General features: G+C 40.2%; 1 protein-coding gene across 3 annotated transcripts in view; it reads right to left on the reverse strand.

The window, feature by feature from the left end:
- Positions 1 to 16,625, reverse strand: part of AR (androgen receptor) — a 249,304-nt gene that overhangs the window by 13,519 nt on the left and 219,160 nt on the right. For all 3 annotated transcript variants that reach the window (XM_066356118.1, XM_066356116.1, XM_066356117.1), the window contains one exon: positions 5,511 to 5,798. In XM_066356118.1, coding sequence (XP_066212215.1) covers positions 5,511 to 5,798 — 288 coding nt within the window. The remainder of the gene's footprint in view (positions 1 to 5,510; positions 5,799 to 16,625) is intronic.

The raw sequence follows: 16,625 nt of genomic DNA on the forward strand, positions 1-16,625 counted from the left end.
GACTCCAAAACCTGTGCTCTCTATCACTATGCACTGGTTAAGATGCAGTGAAATAATCATTTCTCCAACATGGGCAGCACTATACACTTTATAAAGCTCTTTTCTAGCTATAGTCTTATTTGTCCCTCTAGCAACCCTGGGAATTGATTGTTATTACCAATCAGCATGGCAAATGCTTTTGACAGCTGCTGCCTCTTCCATATCACCTTCAGGCTCTATTTCTGCTTCCCACTTTCTACTATTTTTTGTTCAACAAGTAACCTGGCCCTGGTAGTTCCCAACTCTACAGTCATTCCTGCCCTGCTGCAGTTATTATACACAAACAGGTCCTTCATAACCCGCCTCCTGAGGCTAATATTTTTGCCATTTACCTGCTCATAATCTAGGTTCTAGATAGTCTGAAAAACTTACAATTTGATGAACACAACATGCTTTCCCATATACAGATATATGCTTCTGTACAGGCAGTTGCCTTTGCCTGGAATGCATTCCTCTTTTCCTAGGCTTTTCACCTGATAAATGCCTACTCAGCATTCAAGTTTTCCATGAAAGGCTATCTTCTCTGTGAAGCTTTTTACAATTCAGCCAAGCAAAAGATTTAATCATTTTTCTTTTACCTTCTAGGTGAAACTTGTGGAGTACCACCTAATTATAGCACTCATTACACAATATTGGAATTTATCTACATACACATCTGTCTCCCTCATAAGACTTGGAGCTTCTTGAAGACAGGGACCACCCCTTCTTTTCCATCTTTTCTCCCCTAATACAGAGCACAGTTCAGATATTTGAGTGGGCATTTGAGAAATATTAACTAAATGAACTGAGGACCTTCAATTATTTTTCATTTTGTAGAATGTGGTGACCTCCAAATTACCCCACTTAAGCACAGAGAACAGTTTCCTAGATGCTACCTCTACACCTCTACAATATCACATCGATAGAGTAGATATGGTTATGTTATTTTGGAGGTTTCTAAACAATTAAGTGCTTAAAACATCACCTCCAAAATTATCTCCTACCAGCATCGTATTTCTCTTCTCCTCAACAGATCTAGAACTATCTGAAATTTTGTCTTGCTATACCTCATTAGGAATGCTTCCATGAATTTAGATAGTGATTCTATATTTTCTGTTGATGACCCCGTAGGTGATGTGGCACTTGCTTTGCCAACAAGGAACTTGAGGGCCAGAGAGATTAACTGATTTCTCCAAGGTCATAAAGCCTATATGTAGCTGAATTGGTACAGGTTTTCTAATTCTCTTATTCAGCAAGTGTTTTTTCCCCCACTCTACTGCTAACAGACACAGTTCAAGAGCTACTGAGGTCATGATTTTTTTTTAGCCATAAACTCAAGTCTAATGTCTACAATATTTAGACACATTGTTCTGCTTGGTTTGGCCTTGCCCACCCACACACCCTATTTCTCTTTTATCTTAGGTCCCAAACTTATCAGACATCAAGGATTCTGGAGTCAAGCATATCCTCCACTTGGCTGCAATCTTAGATTGCAAGCTCATGCCTTCCATCAGCACTGTAGTGCTATGACAACAGATTGGCCAGAGCCTCAGACCCCAGAGTATTTCCTCACTGAAGCCTCAGGACAGAATGCCTGGCACTGGCTCTTCCCAATAGGAGGCAAAATGCAGTGGCCACTCATGGAAGATCCAAGGATCTTTTGGGGATGGGTCCTGAGAACTTGAACCTTGAACTTCTGGTGTGTGAGTCAGTGGGAAGCAATAAAGCCTTGGCTGGTGAGAGTGTGAGTGTGAGGGTGCCAAGGGGGATGGGATTAAACTATATATATATATAAGAACTAAGGAAGCTGTCTATACTGATGCTTTTTCCTTTCCTTGAGATGCCAGAGAACTAAGAGAAGAAAAAAAAGAAAAACTGAGTTTGTTGTAACACTAATTAACAGTCCTTGCTGAGAACAGCTGAGCACTCAGCCTATTTATTGTGTATACATAGCAACAGAGAAGGTCAGTTTACCTATAGGTCTGCTCTGATTGCAATCCCTCACTGTGTTCCTTAATGCCTAGCCTGAGAAGTAGCCTGTTCAGAGAGCACACCATCCAGGGATGACGTGAAGAAACAGGACTTGCAGCCTACAGCTTTCCTTCAGCACACACTCACTCAGCACCTATTTGGCACTGGGCTAGACTGTTCTGAAGAAATAGAGAGGAGTCATTTTCAGGTTTTGAAATACACCAAACAGGTTTGGAAGCAACAGCAGTTTCTTTGAGGGTCTTTTTTCTCACTAGAATCCAATCAATATCATTTCTTAGCAATCTGCAGTGGAAATCTGTAGTCTCAAGTCTTGTCAGGGAGCACATGCCCAAATAAAGTCCAGTTAGGAAATCTATGCTTCTCTAGTGCAACAAACGAACAGCACCTACAAAGGAGATAATTCATCCCATGCATGCACTTCCAGGCAAGGCTGGTGGCAGCTTAAATTGATTTTAATGAAAGCAGTAGCTGTTTACTCAAGCCTTACTGTAACAGCCCACCATTTACAGAGCATCTACTATGTCTCAACTCCTGTACTAGCTGCCCTATGTACATAATTTCTATGTTGATAACAATTTGCAAGGTAGAGATTGTTCTACTACCTCTACCAATGAGGGAACAGAAGCACACGCAGACATGTGATTTGCTTTAAGGGAAAACAACTAGCGTATAGCTAAGATTCCAAACCAAATACACTTGATTATAAATATACTGGGCATACATTATGTACTCACCTACCCTCAATTAATAGTTATCATTTATTAATGTACTAGGTACTCTACAAGGCAATTTACATATATCATCACCATCACAGACAGCATACAACAAAATTTATCTTAGTAGTTGCTTAGTGTAGTGCCTTGCACAAAACAGGAACTCAATCTGTTGAGTGAGCAAATAATGGTGATTATTGATAATATAAACAACAGGTCTTATAAACATGGTAACTGGCTTTTTTGAAACTATTCTCTTAACCCTGGCCAGCTGGTTTAGTGGTAGAGCATCAGCCCAGTGTGTGGAAGTCCCGGGTTTGATTCCCGCCCAGAGCACACAGGAGAAGTGACCACCTGCTTCTCCACCCTTCCCCTCTCCTTTCTCTCCATCTCTCTCTTCTCCTCCCACAGCCAAGGCTCCATTGGAGCAAAGTTGGCCCGGGTGCTGAAAATGGCTCCGTGGTCTCTGCCTCAGGTGCTAGAATGGCTCTGGTTGCAATGGAGCAATGCCCCAGATGGGCAGAGCATCACCCCCTAGTGGGCTTGCCGGGTGGATCCCAGTCAGGCACATGCAGGAGTCTGTCTCTCTGCTTCCCTGCTTCTTACTTCAGAAAAATAAAATGAAATAAAATACTATTTTCTTAAATGATTTAGGGTCAGAGATAATTTCCTTAGATGAACTAGATGGTGAATTCACATTGTTTTGCAGACTTATTAATGTTAGGAGAGGACTTCCTGTCCTGGGGATTGCCAGTGACTCCTAGTTATATAAATTCTGCCAAAATGATTTGCACTAGGTTATTGTTAAGACTATCAAATTAGAAATCAGAGGGTGTGAGCTTAAGTTCTGGCTCCATTTGTTAAGTAACCAAATGCAACAAGTTATTAACCTCTCTGAGCCTTGTAATTTGAAGTGGAAATAATAGTCTCTATGATTCATAAGATTGCTTTGAGAGTTAAGTGGAATCATATATAGGACTAAGTTCTGTATCCAATAAAATGGGACAATTTCAGTGTTTGGAAACTTCTTGGAAAGATTAAACTGAATCTCTGTTATGCAAATGACATCAAGATATCCAGCTGAATAAGTGATAAGAATTAAAATAACTTTCTCTTTTCATTTTTTTATATTTTTTCCTCCCTGTGTGAACCCTCCACTTTGGCACAGTGCATACATGGCTAGAGTCCTTGGGCCTTCGTCCCAGTGATCTAATTGTCTAGTCAACCTCAGCGTGCAGCTTCTCAAGCTGGGAAGGTGTTAGGGATTGTCTGGTGGCTGTGACTGGGCCTTGTGAACTGGAAAGACAAAATAAGAGTTTGGCCACTAAGATGCAATGTCTTCAAAGGCAGTGTGTCTACACTGTGACCAAAGTGGCCTTGGGTGAGGCCTTGGCCTCTCACTGTGAAACCCAGAGCTACAGAACTACAGGAACACTATGCTGACTATGAGTGAAGTGAGATGAGGAAGAGATTTGGAGTCAGGAGGGGATCTGCACTCACGTTCTAACTCTGCTGCTTTCTGACTATGTACTTGTAGGCCAGCATATCACTTATCAGGGTTTCAGTGTCTTTTATCTATAAAATGGGAGGGGCCCTTACTTTATGGAATTTTTATGAGGATCAATTCAAGCAATACATATGAAACTGCTCTGTTCTCTATAAATTTCCATCTTAGTGGCAGTTATTATTAGAAGGCATGCTGATCTTTGACTCCATAAGAATTGGATTGGTTGTTGAATGTTTCAAAAGAATCTTGGAATCATAGAATTTTAGTATTAGTAGAACCCTTACAGAGCTTATACCTCACTGGTTTCCAAACTGTGTTCCCTGGAGTCCAAAGATTCTACAAGAGTAACTTGAGGCTTTTCTGGTGGTAGTGTGAAAGAGGCACTGGTTTTAATCAACCAGCTCCATTTGTATGTGTGTGTGATATTTTGAGAAATAAAAAGTTTGGCTGCCAAAGGAAAATTTGTGAATGCTTGGATAGATGATTGTTGAACTCCAACATTTTCATAATCAGTCCTGTTCAAATAACAGATAGTCTAGAGAGAAAGTGAGTTCCCCATCATTGGAGGCATCCAAGCAGAAGTTAGTTGAAAGTTTTGTATTTCTTTCACTATCACCAAATTCACTTAATATTTCTTCCTACTATAATTCCTAAGGTATATTAAAGAGCACTAAAGTTCCTTGAAAAAAATTTGAGAAACATCAGTTTAGTCCAAATCACTCTTCACAACATAATAAAGATGGAAAAACTGAGACGCAGAAAGGGAAAGGACCATGCAATGACTTACAAATAGAACTAAGCTAAAATCAAAGTATTCTGAATTCCAACAGCATGTTTTTTCTACCATACCATATTATCTGTGTTCCCATAGTATGACTCCTAAAGGTGATGCCAAAAACAGAATTAACGGTCAGGCTCAAAATTATCTCTGGGGTGAGCATGTGTGTGCATATGGAGAGGAGCATCTTAAGGCATAAGGTTGTGTCTATATGACCTGTCATTATGTAGAATTTTTTACACTATGTCTGTGGATAAAACATGATAGTTGTGTGCTATGTGAAGTATACGGAACACTATATAATGCTGCTGTACTCCTTGATTTCTGAGTTTCCTTATTTTTAAAGTGGGGATTATACCACACTCTATCCCCTTAGGGTAGTGGTGAGAATTGCGTGAGTTGATGGGCAGGAAAGGACAAGACATGGGACGTGCCTGGTCCATAGGAGCACTCACTAAATATTATCTCCCTTAGCCCATGCCCCCACCTTCCTTTTCCTTACCAGGCAAGGCCTTGGCCCACTTGACCACATGTACAAGCTGTCTTTCACCCAGTTCATTGAGGCTAGAAAGCAAGGCTGCAAAGGAGTCAGGCTGGTTGTTATCGTGTCCAGCACACACCACGCCTGGCTCAATGGCTTCCAGGACATTCAGAAAGATAGGCTGACACTCATAGCCTTCAATGTGTGACATTGCCAGCTTCTGGGTTGGCTCCTCAGTGGGGCTGGTAGCGCTGGAAACCTCCCCTTCCTCCTGTAGTTTCAGATTACCAAGTTTCTTCAGCTTCCGAGCTATTGGGAAGAAAGGGACACTTGGATTTATTATCAGTGGACAAAAACACACAGCACAGCTACCACCTGTTAGAAAATGTATCTGAGCTAAGAAAATAAGGATGTTCATTCTCCTTAGTCAGAGATTCTAAATTTCTTAAAGACAAATGATCAGTTTAACACTGGTTGAATGAATGATTGATCATTCCAAATCCTTATTAAACTCAAATTTCACATCTTGTTTTCTCCCCATTCCAATTGCCAGACATACCTAATGTATCCTTGAATTAAGCACTGCATAAATGCAGCCTTCAGTGTTCGTATCTTGAACCTTCAATTGAATCATTCACTAATATATTTACAACTCATTCATTCATTCATTTCACAGAGATTCAATGTTAAGCTTTTTCTTCTAGGTGACAAAAAGGACACAGGGCCTAACAGTATGTAGTAGAAGAGAAACTAATACCCACAAGCAGTTAAAATGTCAAACCAGTAAATGTTACAACAGAGGTATAAACAAAAAAGACAATAATCTCTCTGCATAGGTGGAGTCATGAAAAGTTTTATGGTAGCATTTGACTTTGACCTTGAATGGTGAGGGTTTCACCAGGCAGAAAAGAGTGAAAATGGCATAAACAATAGCAGAGAAGAGTGTTTGGGAGAAATAGTTAGAGACCAGTGTAGCTGGAGTATATATTGCATTTGTGGGAAGAGTGGCTATTTATAAGGTTGAAAACAAAGATGGGACTTGATTTTATAAGGACTGTACATCATATTAAGAAGTTTGTGCTTCTTGCCAGGGGTGCAGTGGATAGAGTGTTGTCTTGAAGTGTCAAAATGTCCATTTGATCTGGAGTCTCCAGCTCAAGCTCAGGGTCACCAGCTCATTCCCAAGGGTGCCTGCTTAATCCCCAGGATGCTGTCTCAACCCCTAAGTTGCTGGTTCAAGTCCCAGTAAGGGCACATACAAGAAGCAATCAATGGCACAACTAAAGTGGAATGAGTTGATGCTTCTCTCTCTCTCTCTCTCTCTCTCTCTCTCTCTCTCTCTCTCTCAGAAAACAAGACGCTTGGGCCTTTATCTTATATATAATAAACAAACATGAATGTTTTAAATAAGGAGAGTGATGTACTTGTGCGCATATCTAGCAGATTGCTACCTAAAGAGACTGGAAAGGGATACATAAATCTAGAAGAACTAGATTTAATTTTGGGATTCCTAGGGATAATAAAAAGTACAGGGCCTGGGATATTCTCTCTCTTTCTCTTTCCCTCTACACATACATACATCACCACACCACCACCACCACCACCACCACCACCACCACCACCACCACCACCATCACCACCATCACCACCACCACTAACACACCACAACAAACACACTTTGTTAGTTAAAGCTCTCTGAACATGGAAAAGTTGCCAAGCACTCATGTTAGTGGAGACAATCAAGGAGAGACTAGACGCACAATGGTTAAGAATTCAATCATAAAGTATCAGATGAGAATGAGTTATTTTTAATGACCCTGAATGTCCTTTCTTATCCTCAGACTACTAAATTCTATAATTCTGATTTTTGCTAAAGAAATGGGAATTTTTTGGTGTCGCAGAATTTCTCACTGAATGCTGTAACAGCTGCAAATATCACATCCATAATGAATTTGTACTGTAACACATGCACTGATATTCTTTAGCAAAGGAGTTGGGGGAAGCTGAAGAGCTGAAATTCCCAATAATAACAGAGAAATAATAGAATTTCCTTGCCTCTAATTTGTCTGAAAAACAGAAAACATGCTAGGAGGCAGCCACTAGACAGAATAATGAAAATAACATTATTTAAAATAAAAATAATCCAAAACTCAAACCTTATGAACCATCCTACCCCTCCCCCACCGATGCTCACAGGCACACAATTTAGAGGTCTTTAGGCATCCTAATGTTTACTTCCCTAGTATTTATATTGCTACAAACATAAGTAATTGAAGAGGTCATAATTCTGAGGTCTAGTATAGGCAGGTACTGGGGAAGGCCATAAACCACTTTCTAATTCCTTTAAAATAATAATAATAATAAATCTGAAAAGGTATAAAACAAAGAAAAAAGTGGATCGCTCAAATAATTTCTTTCCTTTTTATTGAATTTATTTGGGGTATACTGGTTAACAAAATTATACTCATCTTTAAAAAACAAGAATTACTTTTTAATTTGAAGCAAAAATGTTTTGTTATAAAAAGTGATATTACTAATATTATAATCCTATACTCTACATATAGCTGTTGCTCCTCATCTTATCATTTTTTAAAGATTTTATTTATTGATTTTACAGAGAGAGGAGGAGGAGGTGCAAGAAGTATAAACTCATAGTTGCTTCACTTTAGTTATTCACTGATTGTCTGTCATATGTGCCTTGACTGGGCAAGCCTAGGGTTTTGAACCAGGGACCTCAGCATTCCAGGTTGACCCTTTTATCCACTGAGCCACCACAGGTCAGGCTCATCTTATTATTTTTAAGCTAACATGTTTAACAAGGACTTTCTTTGTTTTGTTTTGTTTTTTTTTTTAAAGTTATATTCATTGGGATGACACTGGTTCACAAAACCATACAGGTTACAAGTATACAACCCAATATAACACCATCTGCACACCACATCGTGTACCCTCCGTTCCAAGCAAAGTCTCTTTCCATCCTTTTTCCCCTCCCCCTTTTGCCCACCTCCACCTAGCTCCACACCCCTTTCCCTCTGGCTATTGCCACACTATTGTCCCTGTCTATGCATTGTGTATGTATGTTTTTTGGCCAATCCCTTCACCTTTTTTTCACCCAATCCCCTCACTCCCTTCCCTCTGACAGCTGTTTGTCCATTCCCTGTGACCCTGCTTCTGTTTTTATTTTGTTCATCTGTTTATTATGTTCATTAAGGTCCACATATACATGAGATCATTGCTTAATTGAAATGGACAAATACAACGAAACCTGCTGCTGATCTGTTTCTGGCTCCTGCAGAAAAAGGTACTTATCTGAAACTAACTTTACGGTTTAATTAGAGAAAGAAGTCCTGCAATGCAAACTCCAATCATAGTGCAAGTCAATGAAGATCCAATGTGATCCATAATGCAAGAATGGATAAATAGGTTTAGATCAACAACTAGGATAGAGGTAAAAAAACTGGTGGGGTTGGTGGTGCATGAGAAACACAGAGAAAACTCAGGGTAAAACCACAAGGCAGTGTGGAAAATCAATCCAAAGTTTAAGATGACCTTGTTTAACAATCATTTCTGCAAAGCTGGGCACAATCAATATAATAAGGAGGTATGAACACTCATTGTCAATTCCCACTTTCCAAAAAGAGAATAGGCTGGAAGGTATGGTCCAGGCAAAGCCCATCTTCTCCTAGAGCTAGATAGAGCTCTGGCCCTAAAATATAGTCATCTAGTGAACCTGTTCCTGACTTGAGTTCTTGTAGGCAGCTCCATAGACTGGTAGTTCCTACTGGATCTGCTCCACTAGCACAGACTCTAGAGGTATACCACCCTCTTCCATTTTATTGGCAGTTTCTGACTTGAGATCAGGAGTTGTCAGGCCATTTTGTCCCCTTCAAGCCTGGAAGAGGGCAGAAATATAATTAGCTCTGTGCCTGAGGTAAGAAAGAGAAATAAAGAGAACTATTGTTTTTGAGGGCCTTCTATGTGCCTCACTTCATGAACACATTACATCGTTTAATTTCACAATAATATTTGAAAGTTAGGAATATTTCCAAAACCTTTTTTGCAAGTAAGTAAACTGAGAATAACACAGCTAGGAAAAATTTGAACCTAATAATTTTAACCTGGTCTGCTGACTCCAAAGCCCATGTTCTTTTTACTATCATGCTGCCACCCCAAGTTGTCTCAAGTCCTGAACCTTATCTTAGCATTAATAACAAAGTTGAAGAAGGAGAGGAGGCTGGGGTTATAATATTCTTGCCTCCCATCCTCACTTTTTACTCCAGAATTCAGTTACTAGCATCAAATCCAGGAGAGCAGAGGCAGGAGGTTATGAGAATATTCTAATCATATGTCCAAAGTAGAAATAGGTTTGGGGCACTATAGCGGCCTAAATATTCACAACATGACAAAACAGAAAGGGTCCTTAGAAATAATCTCATCCAGGGGTCACAGATTCAATACACCTTCAGTATCTACTCAGGCAGCAGTGTGTGTGTGTGTGTGTGTGTGTGTGTGTGTGTGTGTGTGTGTGTGTATTTTGGAGAAGGGTGAAAACACTGACAAACTGCAGTGAATGTCTTATGGTCTTCCTGTCCCTGCCATGTACTTGCATGTGTGTGCATATGCACAACCCCCTACATCCCTAGAAGACATTAATATAATATCTAAATACTTTCTTGAAACTCATCTGTATTACAAACTTGAATTTAGTCCTTATCACAAATTTGGGACTTCTGACATTAATTCTTAACCTTTCAAGTCAAAGATGGGGTGGCGGCAGCCCCACGAGAGAGAGGTTGCTGTACCACATCAGCTCTATTTTTGACTGATGTCTACTCTATGTCAGTACCTGCTTCTCTGAGCTTCTTATTCTGTATTTGCTCTAACACAAGTCACTAGCCACAAGTGGCTATTTAAATTTAAATTAATTAAAATTAGAGAAAATTAAAAGTACAATTTCTTAGTCTCACTAGCCACATTTCAAGTGCTCAAAAGCCACATATGGATAGTGACTGCTACATTAGACAGTACAGATATAGAACATTTTTATCATCACAGAAAGTTCTGTAGAATAGTGCTGTGAATATAAACTTCTTTAGGGAAGCTGTCCCATTTGTCTTGTCCTACTCATGCTATTGGTATAGAAGGAAAATCCAAAGAATTATACATAAAAAAATCCATGGATTTTTCTAAAAATTAAAGGGGCACACAGAGCAATTAGTGGTGGTACAGTTAGTGAGGCATGTTCTATCATCTTGACCATGCCACCACTGACTCTGATGACTTGTGGACCTAAATGAACTGATTACAAGCAAGACCAATATGAGCATAGACTGGGGAGAATCCATCTACGTGCAGTAAGTCTCCTTCTCCTTAGAGTGCTAACGCAAACTTGGTTACTATTTTCAGATCCTCTTCCTCCAAACTTATATAGAACATCTGCTTAAAGAAGAGAAGCCACAATCTTGCTTGCTTCTAGTACCTGGGAAATGTGTAGTCCCTGTGGCCATAGTGGCTTAAACTGCACCAGGTGTTCTGGCCTCTCTGACTAAAAAGGATGACTGTACTAAACATAAATGAAAGCAGATTCCATTCATTCTGCCAGGGGATTCTCTGTGCTCTCTCTCTCTAGCAAAGGCCTGCATTTTGCTAGACAACTTTGAATGCTGAACAATGAAGATTGCTAGCCTCAGCTGTTATTCAATGCCCAAGGTCTTGTTTTCTTCCATGAAGGCCACTGCCATACCCTCCTGCCACCTGCACCTGAGCCCCAGAGTCAGATCTAACTGTTTTATGTGACGTAAAAGCCTGCCGGCTCCTGTATTATGACAGAGACCCATTAGCTTACTTAAATTGAGTAGTGAAGTTAGGAGGGAGGAGCTAGTAAATATGGATAGTTCTAATGGTGTGTGAGTTGCTTTGAATCTCTTCTGTCTTTCATCTTTTTTTTTAAAGTGAGAGGAGGTAAGATGGAGAGACAGACTCCTGCATGCTCCCCGACCAGGATCCACCCAGCAATCCCCATCTGGGGCCAATGCTCGAATCAACCAAACTATCCTGAGCACCTGAGGCTGACACTGAGAACAATGAAACGAGTGGCTGAAGGAGGGGAAGAGGGAGAGAAAGGGGAGAGGGAGGAGAATGAAGTAGATGGTCACTTCTCATCTGTGCCCTCAATGAGAATCGAAACCCAGATGTCCACATGCTGAGCCAATGCTCCATCCACTGAGCCAAACAGCCAGGGCCTATTCTGTATCTTTCAATCTCAAGTCAGAGCAGTGATGAGAAAGAGCCACTGGCAAGGTACTTCCTTGTCCCTGCTGGCTCATTAGGGAATTAGAGCACGTGACATGATGATGCCTGGATCTTATGAGGAACTCAGTTTTTAGCCTGGTGGCATTAGACCCCTGTGAAGGCTGTCTCTACAGCACCAGAGAAAGATTTTTCAAATTAGGACTCATGAGGCATCCCTAAAGAGAGGTAGATGTGATTAATCTGCAGCTTTTATAGCCACTGTGACCTTTAGGCACTATTGCAGTCTCATTCCTTGCCACCTCAAGATAAAAACTTTCTAATCCAAGTGGGGAGAGACAAGGTGAGGTGAAGTTTCCAAAGTCTTAGAAAGTTAGAATCCTTCTCCCTGAGATCAAGGATGTTCCTAATCCTTACCTGGAGCCAAAAGAATCACTTTTAGTGGTAGGAAGATTTCTAAGATGGTCCCCAAGATTCTCAACCCTTGCTGTGTAGACACTTTTTTATAAATTATTTAGTCAAATGCTCATCTATGTGCTGTTGTGAAAAAATTGGGCAGAAGTGAGTAAGGCCACAGTTCAGTTGAAGCTGAGGTGTGGTTCCCCTTGATGGGCCTGACCTAGCCAGATAAACCTTTAAAATGAACTGGGCTTTTTCAGGAAAGACATGGACTCGGGAGGATTTAAAATCAAGGAGGTTCTCTGTTGTTGCCTTGGAAGGTGGAAGATTCACATGGCAAAGAATGCAGGGAGCCTTGAGTAGCTAAAAGCAACCTCTGGCTGACAGCAAGAAAAAAAACTGGAGCCTTAATTCTACAACTGCAAAAAACTGAATCTTGCCATATAATCTTATGAGTTTGGAAGAGGACATTGAGCTCCAGATTAGAATGCAGCCTGGCCAATAGCTTGATTTCATCCTTGTGAGATACTGAGCAAGGAATCCAGTCATGCTGTGTCAGACTTCTGACTTCGAGAACTGTGAGTCAATACATGGGTACTATTGAAACTGCTAAATTTGTGGTAAGTTATTATGCAGAAATAGAAAACTAATACACTTTCCTTGTAGAAGTGTGGTGTAGGGCAAGAATATAGGCTTTGGAGTCAGATAATCTTGGGTTCAGATAACAGCTCTTTCAATTAACTAGCTTAATAAATTTAACTCTTTGCTTAGCTTCTCTGAGATCTACTTTCCTAATTTGTAAAATGAGAATGTCCCCACCTAGTTCTTATAATATTTTGGAGAACTAAATAAGAGAGAATGCTTGGCAGATAGTGAGCCCTCAAAATGGTTTCTTCTCTCCATCCATTTCTAAAGAATAGAACATGAATGGCTTGCAGGTGACCTAGCTCAGGCACGGGGAAAAAGGGACAGCAGGCTTAACAGGGAACCCGATATAGCAGAGAAGGAAAGGGAAAACTAACACATTCTGAAAAAAAACAAACAAAAAACTAGTAACAGGGTAGTTTCTGGATATAGTTTCCTATAATACTGAACTCAGATCTTAAGTTTAGTTCTAAATGCTAAGTCAACATAAAAGTATGTTTGGTGTCGGGCTGCAAATACTTTGTGAAAACACACTAGGCTGTAATTATGTGAGTGTATATAAGTATGTGTGTGTGAAGGTATTTATATATTATAATGCTCAAATCTAAGGGTCATGAACTCAAATACCTTCATTAGTGGGGCAGATATGTAAATGAGTAAAACAGCCTCGTGAATATAAATAGAGTGGGCTAGAGACAGTGGAAGTGACTGGAGCCCTGCCTGGGAGCAGTCTATATCAATTTTCTAAACAAACACTGTGCTGAACAAACAGAATTTTGCAAGTGAATTTTGGCCTGGGGAAAGGCAGTCTGGTTCTGGTTTAAATCATGCCAGCCATCTTTCCTCCTACTTAGATTAAAGTCAGGGCATATCACTGTATAACTTTAGGCTTAGAGGGTCACAGGATCAAAGAGAGCTCACTGCATGACCTCAAGCTCATCTCTTTGCTTCTCTTGTTCTTAGTTTCCTCATGTATGTGTAAAGGATAGTAGTTACAAGCAAAGAATCTGGAGTCAAATTGTCTTATTTGTGAACCTGGCTGTATCGCTTAATAGCTGTAAGATTTTGAGCAAGTCTTAGCCTCTCTGTACCTCAATTTTGTCATCTGAAAAGTAGGGATAATAGGGTTCTTAACAAAGAATATAGACACTATGGTGGTATCTGAGTCTAGGGGAGATTCTATATCACCAGAAGGACTTTCCAGGACTAAAGCACAGTGAAAAATGTATGGAACTTAAGGAGGAAAACACAACAATGAAATTGAAATTTGAAAATGTTATTCACAATAAAAAGAAGGTGGTGGTATTCAGCATTTTATTGAATTTGTGGCCTTGAACATATCCTTTATTTTCTTATAAACCTCAGTTTTCTCTTCTATACAACAGTGACAATCTGACCTGGCTACTGCATAGAACTATTATTAGAAGAAAATTAGATGATACCAGTTAAAGTTGTCTGAATTCTGTAAAAATGTATGCCAATAAGTATGCTATGACATTTTCCAAGAATAGGTCTCTAGCCAGAAAACATTCTGAAAAACTGGCTAGGGTAGCAACCTATAAGAAGTACCACCTTCCATCTCAGGCAACTGGTCTGAAGCCAAGAGTTGAGGGCCAAAATGACAGGTTTCAATCCTATGATAATACTAGGATTTACCTCACAGGGTTGTTTTAATTTTCCCTAAGAGAATGTGTTTTAGGTACTTAACACAGAGCAAATTATGTAGGTCAATAAATAATGTCTTCTACACTTGCTAGTTTCAAAGTCTCACGTTGCTCCACTTCATCCCCTGTATTTGTAGCAGGTAAACCTCTTTCCAGAAAAGCTAATCAATGACAATATTTCCACAGGGATTGAAATTAATTAGGGGAGAAAATTAGGGTGGAGAGGCTCTCTAGACATCAAACTAGTATAGTAGTAGTGTCCCAAGGGTTCTACAAGCTTCTTCAAGAGCTCTTGAGAAGAGATAAAGTGGGCCCAAACATGTGGCTCCAATAACTCCACCTTCTTTCAAACCAGAGCAGCAGTGCTTTATTCTGTCTACATTTGAAAATGTCAGATTTTGTTTGAAGAATAGGTTACCATTGCCAAGAAAATGTTTGAAGGCTCCAAATCTTGACTATCCGGGATTGCCTATCCAAACCAATCTTTAAACAAAGACAAGTGGATTGAATGCCAATGCTAAGTCTTGCCCAAGTTCACACAGCTAGATAGTAGAAGAGCAGGAACTAGAACCGGCTATCCTGACTTCTTGGGCGGCACTCCTTCCATTTCATCTGGTTGAGTAATATGTTAGTGGGGGAAGGGTCAGTTGGAGATGAGCGGTGAAGAACTAGGACAGGGACAAGTGACCAGGAACAGAGCCAGTCCTTGGCATGCCAGGAGTGAAACATTAGTTGGGGGGTACATCCAAGTGTAAGTATACACTAATAAGTGTAGGTAGAATTCTCTCTGGCAAGAAAGTTCCAGGGTCTTCCCCTCACATCCTCATTCTTCCTCGTCTCACTTCTGAGTCAAAGGAAGAGGCAGGAAAAAGAATATCAAATTTTATCTTTCAAGGTTTATGTTGGACTATTTAGTCTAATAGTTTTTAGTTCATGAAGGAGTAAATGAAATTAATAATAGAATGATATGCAATGCTGCGTATCCCTGCCAAAGCACAGGATCTGGCACAAACTATTTCCAAGTCTCTGACTACTGAGCCAGGAGAAAGGGGTTTACTGTCCTGATGCCATCCTGGGTGAGGGGCATAAGGTCACGACCGAAATCTTGGAAGTGCTTTCACATACCAAGCTTTTCCCCTGGAAAAATAACTGCATGAATTTCGAGCATACACGCTTTTACAATTACATTTAAGCTGACATTAAAAACAAATGTGAAACAGTCTAAGCCTAGCAGGTCAGGATGACCTGGAAAGCAAATGAGAGAAAAAAAAAAGAAAGAGAAAAGAAAAAGAAACAAAAAGGCCCCATGTTAACAGCATTAATTCTGTCAGTCTGTTGTAAATAAGAAAATACTATTGCAGTATTAATGGTTTTATTAAAGGAAAATCCACTAACAGAAATATGTGACATTCAAACAAATAGAAAGCAGTTACAAAAAACACATTAACCTTTCAATCCACCTCAGGGAAACTTGTGCTGGCTTGGAGATGAAAAATTTGCCCCAAATAGGGGGAACTTTTCTCCTTCCTGAAGTCTTTTCTTGGCTTTCCTCCAGAATGTCTCTGAGACAGAGGAAAGAGAGAAGAGATAGATAGATAAAAAGCGACAGAGACAGTTTGTGTGTGCATGTGAGTGTGTGTGTATGTGTGCATGTGTGAATGTGTGTGAGTGCGAGTGTGTGTGTGTGTGTGCATGTGTCTGTGTGTGAGTATAGACTGGAGAAAGAAGAAGGTGAAAAATGCAAGCCCCAGGCAAGCCAGAGAGAGTGCTTCTGGCTCTTCTATCTGACTACCTCTGGCCTTAAAGACTCCAAATCCACCAGAAATAAACTGATTTTAATACAGAGGTTCTGGGGCAGAGACAGCATAGCAAGTTATTTTAAATTCTAAGAGCCTCTCCTCTTATATCAGTGCAAAGTTTGAGGCTGGCTTGGCAGAAGAACAAGGCTTCACATATGATGAATGAGCAATGAAGGAGTGTGGGGGGTTCTACAGCTAAAAAAAAGAAATAAAGCCTGATCTACTTTCTTCTATCATCTTAACTTCAATAGGAAAGGAGAGAAGTAGGCACTGGCTCTTAGATCTTGCTTTCCTATTTATGAAAGATCCCAGTGCACGTGTGTTTCTGAAAACAGAATCACCCTGACTTTAGGAGTGGGGGAGGGGGAGTCTGGCTCTAG

The sequence above is a fragment of the Saccopteryx leptura genome, chromosome X, assembly GCF_036850995.1.
Source record: "Saccopteryx leptura isolate mSacLep1 chromosome X, mSacLep1_pri_phased_curated, whole genome shotgun sequence".
NCBI classification, from domain to species: domain Eukaryota; kingdom Metazoa; phylum Chordata; class Mammalia; order Chiroptera; family Emballonuridae; genus Saccopteryx; species Saccopteryx leptura.